This window comes from Silene latifolia, chromosome 1, assembly GCF_048544455.1.
Source record: "Silene latifolia isolate original U9 population chromosome 1, ASM4854445v1, whole genome shotgun sequence".
In the NCBI taxonomy this organism is placed as follows: Eukaryota; Viridiplantae; Streptophyta; class Magnoliopsida; order Caryophyllales; family Caryophyllaceae; genus Silene; species Silene latifolia.
In genome coordinates, this window is record NC_133526.1 from 59122051 (window position 1) to 59135470 (window position 13420).

Genomic DNA, 13420 nt, shown 5'->3' on the forward strand with positions numbered 1-13420 from the left:
TTAATACCACCCCAATATTTCGGTCCATTTAGAGATAAAATGGATTCCATTTTATATTTGTCAATTTGTCAATTTGTCACATGTCATATGTCACATAAAATTTTTATGTATTTTTAACATATTAAAAATCAACGCATTAATAAAAATACGTCATATACAAAATCGACTTAGTAATTCATAATTACTTGTACCAAAATATTTTACCAATTATAAATCACAATATCTTGTATTTATAATAATTCATTCAAATGCAATTGTTTCCTTATTCAATAATTTCATCTAAGTAATAAAATAATTCGATTACTTAGACCGTATCTTATTTAATCAAATTACAATGAGACACGTAAATATTACTTCCAAAATCGTCCGTCAATTTTAAGTAATTTAATTGACCCGTATCGTCATACGATCAATTAAATGATCAATTAAGAGTGGTACCCTATAGGTATGACCTAGAGGGTCAACTGGTCACCACCGTCGTACGACAGTAATGTCAAACTCTAGTCAGCCAATCATTACCGATATATGTGGACCAGTAGACAGTAAAAATACTTCCCAATTGTATTCTTTGAAATGAGACTTAAACATGTGATCATCATGATTAACAGTTGTGATCGCATTATTGTCAGAGGACACGTATTCCAACAATATCCACTTCTAAAAACACAGTCATACTCCTGGACACATAGTTCCTAGGCGCACAACCCCGCCTCAGGTCCACGACCCTTCCATATCCCTGTGCCTGGCCTAAAAAAACTCATCTCCCAACTCCAACAACAATAGATTCCAGCAAGATAATAATGAATTCACAATATATGAGATACTCACAATAAGAAATATAACTTAAAGACTAAGAAACTCAGCAGGATAAATCAATTATGCCATTAAAATAGATTATGCCAACAATATCATGCTACATCCAATCCACTTAATCCAATATGCCAAGCAAGGAATAAGACAATAAGAATAACAATTAATTGAGTAGTTTCCTACCTTTTCGCAAAATCGTCAACAATTTAAGCTAGCACAATCATAAAGGCTCTTCTACAAATCACCACCTAAACAAGATAATTAATTCACATAATTGCTAACTAATTAAATTAAAATACGATATGTAATATGTAATTAATTAAGTAAAACCCGTCTTAAAACTACCCAACACACTCACATACACACCCATGCACCCAAGGTCTAACCCGTGTTACACAACCCCCAAACGCAACCCCTAAAATCGCCCAAAACACACGGCAAACCACCACCATTCACACCATCGAGAACCAACACCTCACCATGCCCAGCCACGGTGGGGCAGCCGCCCACAACCACACCTATAACTCCTCCAAAACACGAGTCAAAGCTTCTAGGAAATTATCAATTATTATTATTATTATTATTATTATTATTATTATTATTATTATAATTATAATTATTATTATTATTATTATTATTATTATTATTATTATTATTATTATTATTATTATTATTATTATTATTATTATTATTATTATTATTACTCCTACTCCTACTCCTACTCCTACTCCTACTCCTACTACTACTACTACTACTACTACTACTATTACTATTGTTGTTGTTGTTGTTGTTGTTGTTGTTGTTGTTGTTGTTGTTATTGTTATTATTATTATTATTATTATTATTATTATTATTATTTTTCCTATCTTATATTACTGTCCGCATTCAACACCTAACTCGAGTATATACTTCCGTCATAACTCCGTCACATCTATTTTTCTTATTTCCGTCTTGTTACATAATTCGGTCAAATACAATTTAATAAATATAATTTTATAAAATACATTTTCACATTTTACTGTAGACTACCTGATACGTTATCAAACGTAGAAACCGAGCTGAGCTTGGATTTACAAGATGTGCCAGGTACGAGTTTAAGGGAGCAGAATACGGGTTCGATTCTCGGCTCAATGCTGAGTGGTTACAAGGGTGGAGTTGAAGTTCTGTTCGTGGAAGGGCATATTGGGGGACTCGGGTTCGATTAGGACTCGATTAATTATTAGCTATAATTATAATTTTATTATCTATTATATTTATTGTTAGGATAAATAAATTGGCAATTTTAGTGCCTTTAGGAGATTTAAATTTACTGTTAATCAAATAAATAAGTCGGGTCGGACTAGTTGTCCTACTTCCGATCAAAGTACGTCTTAGCTTTATTATAAATAGAGGATTGTACGTTTGATTTTTGGCATTGAATCATTAATAAGAATTTCAGAAAACGATCAAAGTTTTGATCAAATCTTCCGACTTGAGAACGTACTTCAAGTCTCCGTTCAATACTAAATAGGTCTTTAGTATTGGACACCATTGAGCCGAATTCTCGTTGGAATTTGTTTCAAATATCGTTGTTGTTCGTTATTGTTCGTTATTATTACTGTTGTTTGGTGCATCACAATCTGTCTCGCATCGATTCTTATTGTTTAATCCGGTTTACTTCCGCTTGCATATCATTAGAGGTATCAGAGCTTCGGCTCTTGATCCTATATCGATATGGATTTTAACGTTCCAGAGTTTATGAGTAGCGTCCGTAGGGCGTTGAAAAATATTCGCAAGACCAATCCGCATTGGCGGCCAAGGCATGGAGATGCACCACGACCAGTAGATGAGTTTAGAATTACAGAGTTACCCGAGTTTGAAGGAGGTGCAGAACCTGAGGATTATTTGGAGTGGGAACGAAATATCGAACGAATGTTTGAATTTAAGGAGCTGTCTGACGAAAAGAGTTGTATATATCCGTCTTGAAGTTAATTAAAGGCGACCTCGTTATGGTACGATAATCTGAAATCTGAGCGTGCACGAGAGGGCAAGGAAAAGATCACATCTTTGAAAACTCTCAAGCGAAAACTGAGGAAGTGTTATGTGCCTAAAACACATAAATTGGATTTATATCAAAAGGTTGCGGAGCTGTTACAGGAAACCAGGAGCGTGGCCGAGTATATTAAGGAATTTGAGCGACTAAATTTAATAAGTGGAATAGAGGAGCCGGAAGAATATAAAATGGCAAGGTTTTGCAAAGGACTGAATCGTAACATAGCCAGTGCAATGGATTTGCTTTCCTATGCGCCGTTCGATTTGTTATGTAATCTTTGTACAAAGATAGAAGGACAGCAAAGGGCAAGTCGATCTTCAGCTAGCTACTGGCGTTTTATGCGCGGATTTCGAGGGTGTGCTCGAACTTTCTACTAGCGTTTTAGGCGTCTATAATCCGCGCCTATAAACAACCCTCAAAATCCGCGCCTATAATCAATGCCCCATCTGGAGGTAGTCAAGGAGTTGAGGCAAAGGAGCGGAATTTATCTAAAGTTCGTTGTTTCAAATGCCAGGGGTTTGGGGACTTTCAAAGTTCCTGTCCCAATAAAAGAAACGTAACTTTGAGGGAGGTCATGGCAATTAGGGACGAGCTATACGATGCAGTCATTGAAGAGGAAGGGTTGTTTGTTACAGGGAATGAAGAAATTGAGGAAGAAGAGTTTGTTACGTATGATGCACCAATCTATGACACAGTTCTAAACGCCGCACTTTGCAAGCTTTGAATGAACCAGTAACGAACGAACAAAGGGGCCAAATTTTCCATACAAAGTGCCAGGTTAGAGACAAATGGTGTAGTGTCATTATCAACAGGGGAAATTTTACTAATTTCGCGTCTTCCGAACTGGTAAATAAATTGGCATTAAAAACTACGGCCCATCCCAGACCGTATGACCTGCATTGGCTCGACGAAGGCAATAAGTTAAAGGTAAACAAGCAAGCTCAGGTAGATTTTTCTATGGGGCCTTATCAGGACAAGGTAATTTGTGATGTAATTCCCATAATGCATATCACATCTTGTTGGGACAACCTTGGCAATTTGACCGAGATGTGGTTCACAAGGGAAGAAGCAACGAATATGTTTTAATGTCAAAGGGCAAAAAGGTCATTCTCAAATCCATGTTGCCTGAGGCAATCCGAAATATGCAGTCTATCCGAGGGAAAAGACCGAACCTTTCTGTATTTGCTGGTAGGCTTGAGGTTGAGCAGCACTTAAAAAGTGGGGAACATATATTCTTGTTAATTGCTTTGGAATATGCTGGAGTACGGGGTAATGGTCAAATTAATGATCAATTAAAAGAGCTGCTTCACGAGTTCAGGGATGTTTTTCTCGATGATCTACCGCCTGGTCTACCTCCTTTCCGCGGAATGGAGCATCAGAATAATTTAATTCCTGGCGCGCCCATACCAAATAAGGCAGCTTACCGTAGTAACCCAGAGGAGACAAAGGAAATGCAGCGGCAAATCGAAAAATTAATGGAGCGGGGTTATGTACAGGAGAGCTTGAGCCCTTGCGCGGTGCCGACTTTACTGGTACCCAAAAAGGACGGTTCGTGGAGAATGTGCATTGACAGTCGCGCTGTGAATAACATTGCAGTTAAGTATCGATTCCCGATTCCCAGGTTAGATGACATGCTCGATGAATTACATGGTTCTGTTTTTTTTTCTAAAATTGATTTAAGGAGTGGGTATCATCAAATTCGTAAGCGCAAGAGGGATGAGTGGAAGACGACTTTTAAGACAAAACATGGTCTTTATAAGTGGTTAGTCATGCCTTTTGGTCTTACTAACGCACCTAGTACGTTTATGCGTTTAATTAATGAGGTATTGAAGCCATTTCTTGGTCATTTTGTGATCGTATATTTGGATGATATTAATATATAGTAAGAGCACCAAGGAGAATTTGGTCCATCTCAAATGAGTGTTCAAAACCTTGAGGGCTCCAAAATTATATGGTAAAGTCGAAAAGTGTTCTTTTATAGTCGAGGAGGTCATATTCTTGGGGTATGTCATGTCCAAGGATGGGGTGGCAGTGGATCGCTCAAAGGTAGAAATAATTCGGTCTTGCCTAGGCCGCAGAGTGTCACGGAGGTACGCTCTTTTCATGGTTTGGCATCCTTTTACCGACGGTTTATTCGAGATTTTAGCGCTGTTATGTTCCATGTCACTGAATGTTTGAAGAAAGGTCCATTTAATTGGACTAAATTGGCTGATGAGGTATTCGACCTCATTAAGCGGAAATTGTGTGAAGCTCCGGTCCTTGCCTTACCTAACCTAATATCTCTATACCATTCGAGGTAGAGTGTGATGCCAATGGTGTCGGTATTGGTGCTGTCTTATTACAAGTTGGTCGTCCCATAGCTTATTTTTTAGAAAAATTAGGAGGAGCAAGGTGCAATTATTCGACGTACGACAAGGAGTTTTATGCGATCGTCCATGCCCTTGACCATTGGAGTCACTATCTCCGTCCTAATCACTTTGTGTTGCATTCGGACCATGAGTCGTTGAAATATATCCATGGTCAACAGAAACTAAATCCGCATCATGCTAAGTTGAGTTTCTTCAGTCTTTCAATTTTTAATCTAAATATAAGGAGGGAAAATGCAACGTGGTGGCTGATGCTTTGTGGAGGCATAATTCGTTGATCACGATACTTGAGGTTCGTCTGTTAAGTTTCAAAACACTTAAGGATTATTATGCGGACGATGTTCATTTTGGGGGGATATATGTTGAGTGCAAGGCTGGTGCAACGCAAGACTATTTATTGCACGATGGCTTTCTATTCAAAGGCAATAAATTATGCGTTCTGAAACACCCGATTCGGGAGCTGTTAGTTCGGGAAGCACATGGTGGAGGGTTAGCTGGGCATTTTGGAGTGCAAAAGACACTCGATATTTTGCGGGAACATTTCCAGTGGCCACGAATGCAGGGAGATGTTCAAGTAATTATTAGTCGGTGCGTTACTTGTCGGCTCGCTAGAAGTGTGTTTCGGCCAGGGGAATATACTCCACTGCCTGTTGCTACACGCCCTTGGGAGGATATCTCAATGGACTTTATCATTGATTTCCCTCGCACGCAACGAGGCAAGGATGCAATTATGGTAGTTGTGGACCGATTCTCGAAAATGGCTCATTTCTTGGCTTGTCATAAAACTGATGATGCTAGCAATATAGCATATCGTTATTATCGCGAAATCATAAGGTTACACGGCATTCCTAGAACCATTGTATCCGATCGGGATGTCAAGTTTTTGATTTATTTCTGGAATACACTTTGGAGAAAGGTGGGTACAAAATTATTATTCAGCACATCCCATCATCCTGAGACAGACGGTCAAACTGAGGTCACAAATCGCATACTTGGTACGATCTTGTGGGGCTTGGTAAGTAGGACTCAGAAAGACTGGGATTTCAAGTTGGCACATGCTAAGTTTACTTACAATCGATCCCGTACCATAGCTACTGGTCACTCTTCATTCGAGGTGGTTTATGTGTTAAATTTGTATCTACCAATCGATTTATTGCCTCTGCCGAAAAATAAGCTGGTACATGATGATGTTGTAGCTAAATTTGAATCAATGAACCGATTGCACAAGCAGGTAAAGGCTAGAATAGAGAAGTTTTATGAGGCATATAAGAGGCGAGCAAATAAGCACCGCAAACCACGGGTTTTTGCTCCTGGAGATTTGGTATGGCTGCACATGCAAAGTAAGCGATTTCCGAGTAAGACGAAAAATAAACTCATGCCTAGAGAAGAGGGACCTTATAAGGTTGTCAACCGAGTTAATGATAATGCTTATAAAATCGAGCTACCAGGAGACTACGGTGTCCACTCTACTTTCAACGTAGGGGACTTGGCACCTTACCTCGATGACGATGGTATTTCGGAATTGAGGAAAATTCCCTTTAAAGGAGGAGGGGATGATATGTTATTAAACGTAGAAACCGAGCTGAGCTTGGATTTACAAGATGTGGCAGGTACGAGTTTAAGGGAGCAGGATACGGGTTCTATTCTCGGCTCAATGCTGAGTGGTTACAAGAGTGGAGTTGGAGTTCTGTTCGTGGAAGGGCGTGTTGGGGGACTCGGGTTCGATTAGGACTCGATTAATTATTAGCTATAATTATAATTTTATTATCTATTATTTTTATTGTTAGGATAAATAAATTGGCAATTTTAGTGCCTTTAGGAGATAGGAATTTACAGTTAATCAAATAAATAAGTCGGGTCAAACTAGTTGACCTACTTCCGATCAAATTACGTCTTAGCTTTATTATAAATAGAGGATTGTACGTTTGATTTTTGGCAATGAATCATTAATAAGAATTTCAGAAAACATTCAAAGTTTGATCAAATCTTCCGTCTTGAGAACGTACTTTAAGTCTTCGTTCAATACTAAATAGGTTTTTAGTATTGGGCACCATTGAACCGAATTCTCGGCGGAATTCGTTTCAAATATCGTTAATGTTCATTATTGTTCGTTATTATAACTGTTTTTTTGTGCGTGACAATCTGTGTCGCATCGGTTCTTATTGTTTAACCCGGTTTACTTCCGCTTGCGTATCACTACCCTTTGACCAAGACTTAGAAATTCAGGGTATTACAATCTTACTCATCCCATAATGATGGTGGCACCACGCTTCATTAAGCGATATTCATCTGAAATAACAATAAATAAAATAAAATTAGAAGGCAATTATAAGATCAAGAACCAAACAATTAATAAAATACATAGGAAAAAGCAAATCAATAGGAAAAGTATACGAAAATAGGTAAAAACATTGCCAACTTTTATTAGCTTTTAGGGTGAATTGATAAAAACACCCCTTGATATACCAAAACTTCAAAATTACACCCCTTTATGTTTTTTTTACAAAATTAAACCCATAAATTACTATTTCCTTAAAATTTGATACCGATCTAATTATCCGACCAAACAAATTTAAAACTGACCGTTTTACCCCTGATTTATAACACCCTATCATTTACCCCTTTCATTTTACAGTTTCATTACTCACGGTCCCCAAACTAAAACCGGTTTAAATCCCTCTCATCTTAAATCAACCAAAATGAACAAGGAGCTCTGATTGTGCGCAATCTCTATTTTTTACGGAAAAATTTGAGGTATTTTTCTCTATCTCCTTAATTGCATCATGCTCTCATATCTGCCACTGAAAATTTGAATGGTGACTTTACCAATTCAATTGCTGGTTTTCATAGGTATAGTTTGAAAATTAAATGTTATTGGTCTCCAAATTAGTGAAGAACAATGAGAGACAAGGATGAAAGTGTGTGAGAGTTATTATAACTTGGAAGGATTGAGAGAGAAAAGTAGAGAGAGAAACCCTAAAAAATCAGGAAAACAACTCGCAAAAAAAATCAAAAAATCCCCAGAAAACCCTAAGAATTTTGCATTTTTTGTTTAATCATGATACGATCTTCTTCCCTTGCAATAAGGAATTCATCGATTCGATCAAAGAATAACTTTTTTGTACTGCATCCTGATAATGATTTTGCATTAGCGCGAAATTCGAAAGGTAAAGGTAAAGAGAAAAATTTACCCTCTCTCGGTTGTATCCTAGCTTTAGGCCTTGAGGATTTGGTTAATGATTTGCCTCAATCGAGTACCCAGCTTAAAACCATCCATGAAGAGCCTGAGATTGTTGAAAATCTTCTCCAATTTTCGGTTGAGGATGTTAAGGAGGAGTTGGAATACTGAAAGCAGTCGGTCTACTGTTTTATTCTTGGTGAAAATCCCCCTTGGGAGATAGTTGAAGGTTTTATCCGTCGTATCTGGGCTAAAAATGAGGTAGATAAACTAATTTTTCTTCCCAATGGTGTGTTTATTGTACGGTTTAAATCTATGGCTGCGAAAGAATTGGTCCTGAAACAGGTTCACTTTTTGTTCGACAACAAACCTTTAATCGTTAATGAATGGACTGAAAATATTGTTTTAATCAAACATGATGTGAAAACTGTCCCTATTTGGATCAAACTCCATAAATTGCCCTTGAAATATTGGGGTAAATGTCTGCCTAGGATTGCTGGATTAGTCGGAGAATATGTTAAGAGTGATAGAGCTACAATTGATAAAACAAGATTAGGTTATGCTCGTGTGATGATTGACATCAAAATTGGACAACACCTGCCTGAGACCATTAAGTTTCTGGATGATCTAGGTGAGGTAGTGAGTTTACAAGCTGAATATGAGTGGAAACCTAGGATCGGTGGTTCTTATAAAGGGTTTGGGCATGATAATGTGGAATGTAAGAGAACTCATGGGAGACATAAAAGGCCTACTAGCCCTGCAAAGAAACCTTTGCAAGCAGTGTGGAGACCTCGTGCTCCTGTTGTACCAAAATCAGTGACTTTTCTTCCTTCTCCAGTGCTCCAACCTACTCCTTCTACTAGGATTATTGAGGATATCCCACTTCAAACCCATGTGATGTGACATAAGGATGGCAAATACTCTATGGGACAGTCTCCTGTTAGACAGATCATAAGATTTAGTAGACAACAATTGATTGATGGTGGGTTTAGTACTTTGAAGTTTGGTCAGAGGTCCTTCTTGGAAACTCTTAATAGTTCATCAACTCCCAAGGTTGGTATAGGGACAAGTGGTAGTGTTCTCCACCAGGTGGTGGGGAATAAATAACTTTGGATTCTAGAATGTTAAGGGTTTAAATAAGCCAACAAAATAAAGATATGTTAAATGGTTCCTTAATCAAAATAGGGTTGGCTTATTTGGACTCCTTGAGACAAAGATTAAATCTCTGTCTCAGAATAGTTTAAATAGGTTAATGATTAATGGTTTGAGCTTAAGTACTAATAACAGATGGCATAAGAGTGGTAGAGTGTGGATTATTTGGAATCCAGTCATGTATAAGGTTGAGTTTTTGGAGTATAGCTCTCAATGCATCCATATGAAAGTGACTGATTTGACTATACATTTTTCCTTTCATCTTAGTATGGTCTATGCGTTTAATGATATCAATGAAAGAGCTGCTCTCTGGACTCAACTTCTGAATCTTGTTGGGAATAATCAGGGGGCTTGGGTAGTCTGTGGTGACTTTAATTGTGTATTATCTCCAGCAGAAAGGTTAGGGGGACACACTAGTATTGTTGAAATGGATGAATTCCATAATTGTGTCAATGGTTGTGGATTAGTTGAAAGTCCAGTTATGGGTTCCTATTTTACATGGAATAACAAACAAGAGGCTCCCACTATAGTGTATACTTGGATGGATAGGGTGCTCATTAACAGTGAGTGGGTGGATCAAAGTGATATGTATGCCCATTTTATGCCTGAAGGACACTTTAACCATACCTCATGCATTATCGAAAGCCAACTTCTGACCTCTAAAGTTGTCAAACCTTTCAAATACTTTAACATGTAGGGTCAATCAGAGTTGTTTCTCCCTTTGCTTAATCAATGGTGGGATATCAGATGTCAGGGCACCAAAATATTCCAAGTCATTACTAAGTTGAAGAAGCTGAAGCAACACCTTAAGGAATTTAACAGAGATCATTTCTCTAACATTGAACACGCTACTATGCTGGCTTTGAAGAATGTTGGGCATATCCAAATGCAGCTTAGTAATCATCCTACTAACATTGTTTGGCTAGAATAAGAAGGAATTGCATTAAAAGAATATAAGGATCTTCAGCTGGCCAGTGAAAGCTACTTGCAGCAAAAAGCTAAAACTGATTGGATTAGAACTGGAGATGCTAACTCTAAGTTCTTTCATGGGGCCATAAAGAGCAGGCATATTCAGAATCAAGTCATTCAGATTAAAGAGAGGTATGGCAAACAATGTACTGACCCTAAAGATGTCCAACATTCTTTCCTTGATTATTATACTCGGCTTATAGGAACTGAGATCTCTACTGCTCATGTAAATGAGAGGCTAGTTAGGACTGGCAAGATTTGTGAGTCTAGTCACTGGGATATCTTAGCAAAACCTATCACAAAAGAAGAGATAAAAAATATTGTTTTCTCCATCCCTGACAATAAAGCCCCAGTCCCTGATGGCTTTTCTATTAAATTCTATAAGGATTCTTGGTGTATCATTAGTGATGAAATTAGTGAAGCCATTATGGATATATTCACCAAAGGGAAGATGTTGAAGCAGCTTAACACCACTGTATTACCACTGATTCCAAAATACAATCTACTTTCCAATGTCACTCAATTCAGGCGCATTGCTTGCTGCAATGTCCTGTATAAAATTTTGTCCAAGCTTTTTAGCGCAAGGCTAGGTAATGTTCTGCCTGACCTTGTTAGCCTGAATCAAGGTGGCTTTATTTAAAGTAGAAGTATCATTGAAAACATTCTAATCTGTTAGGACCTAGTTAGAATGTACAATAGGCAAAGCTGCTCTCCAAGATGTATGTTTAAGATTGACCTGATGAAAGCCTATGACTCTGTGAGTTGGAGTTTTGTGGAAGAAATGTTGTCTGCTTTAAATTTTCCTCCTCACTTCAAAGCAATGGTCATGTTGTGTGTATCTACAGCATCTTTTTCTATCTCTTTAAATGGTGAATTGTTTGGCTTCTTTCCTGGCAAAAGGGGGCTCACAAGGAGATCCAATATCTCCCCTGATCTTTACTCTATATAGATGTATGGAGTACTTGAGCAGGATTTTGAAATTTGATGTGGATAAGTTACCTTTTAAATTTCATCCTCTTTACAAAACTCTCAAATTGACCCATCTAATGTTTGCGAATGACCTCTTATTGTTTAGCAAGGGTGAGCCTCATTCAATTATGATCCTCCTTAGAGCTTTCTCTGCATTTTCTCTTGCTTCAGGACTGAGCATGAACTGCATGAAATTCTGTGCATACTTTAATAGGGTGAGTCATCAATTGAGGGAGGAAATTTTATCTGTCTCAGGGTTCTGTGAAGGTAAACTCCCCTTTAAGTATCTAGGAGTGCCAATCACAGCTGGGAGACTGACAAACAAAGACTGTTCTTGTTTGATAGACAAGATCGTGGATTGGATAAGGTCGTTGGGTGCAAAAAAGCTTTCCTATGCTGGAAGATTGATCCTAGTGCAATCTGTTTTATCAGCTATGTACAATTATTGGGCTTCCATCTTTGTGCTTCCTAAATGTGTGGAGAATCGAGTTGATGTCATATGCAGAAATTATCTATGGGAGGGAAGCTTTGAGTACAACAGAGTCCCTTTATTAGCATGGGATAAGGTTTTTGTCCCTAAAACAAGGGGGGGCTTGGGTTGAGGAAAAGTCAGGTATGGAATAAGCCCACTATAGGGAAAATTGTATGGCGGCTGGCAGTTAAACCTGAGAAACTTTGGGTGGAATGGGTTAATCATATATATCACAAAGGGGTCCACTGGTCTACTTACCATCCTACTGGTGACATTGGATGGCAATGGAAGAAAATTTGCTCGGTTATTTCCAATGTAAAGGAGGGATTTGATGGAAATCTATAGCAATTTGGGACTGAACCTTTCACTACTGCTAGTGTTATGAGTTTTTGAGGAGTCATGGAGATAAAGTTAGTTGGCATACGAGTGTATGGCAAAGTTGGGTCCTTCGAAAACATTCATTCATTGGTTGGCTCATCTGTCACAATGCTTTGCTTGTGAAGGATAAACTCCATAGACTTGGCATCAGTCCTGACAATCTATGGTGTATATGTCAGACTGAACCTGAGTCTCTGGATCACTTACTAACTAAATGCAGTTATTCTCTTCGAATTTGGGGATGTATAGAGGCCTGGTTGTTATGCAGATTGATGGCTGATGGTCAACAACACAATATCAGGTGCAAGAGATGGTAAAAAAAAAACAGACTGTTAATGCAACAATTCTGGCTCTGTGGTATTTCATTTGGTTCCAGCGTAATCAGGCTAGGATTCATGGGTATCTCATGAGTCCAGATTGGGTGAAGCAACAGCTTATGGTGATTATAAAGGAGAGAATCCGTCTACTGCTTCCAGCTTGTGTATCTAGCAGAGATAGGATTTGGGTTAGGAGTATTCATATTTGTTGATGTTTTAATTGGTTGTAGTCATGCCTAGTCGTTTAATCTTTAGGCCTAAACTTTGTATTTGTTGGTGATTATTAATGAGAAGCTTACATTCTATGAAAAAAAGGATAAAAGTGTGAAAATAGAAACAAATGAGTGATTTTTTTTGTACGAACAAATGAGTGATATATAATAGGGAATAGGTTAGAGATTTAAATGAAGGGTATAATAGGAAACTTATGCTAAAATTTACAGGAGTCTTACACCATTCCACCGGGAAATTCTTTCTTTGTTGCCGTTGTAAACATGGGTATCAAATTTGAAGGAAATGATAGTTTATGGGTATAATTTGGTAAGAAAAACATAAAGGGGTGTAATTTGTAGTTTTGGTATATAAAGGGCTGTTTTTATCAATTCACCCTTAACTTTTATAATGCTACGTATATTCCTATTCATATTGTTTTTCATCTTTGTAAGAAGTGTAGAGTTAATTGAAGTTATCTCGTTTGAATAAGTTTTAATTAATTTGTGTATAATTTATAAAAGTTAAAACTTTATCACAATAATACAGTATTTCGCAGAAGTTAGA

At 37.7% G+C, this 13420-nt stretch overlaps 1 protein-coding gene across 1 annotated transcript; it reads left to right on the plus strand.

Moving 5' to 3' along the window:
- The first annotated feature begins 9310 nt into the window (after window positions 1–9310).
- On the plus strand, window positions 9311–11147 carry LOC141647665 (uncharacterized). The gene is made up of 4 exons (XM_074455955.1): window positions 9311–9439; window positions 9621–10126; window positions 10286–10409; window positions 10530–11147. Exons 1-4 carry the CDS (start codon window positions 9311–9313, stop codon window positions 11145–11147), a joined length of 1377 nt encoding a protein of 458 aa, XP_074312056.1.
- The last annotated feature ends 2273 nt before the right edge of the window (window positions 11148–13420 follow it).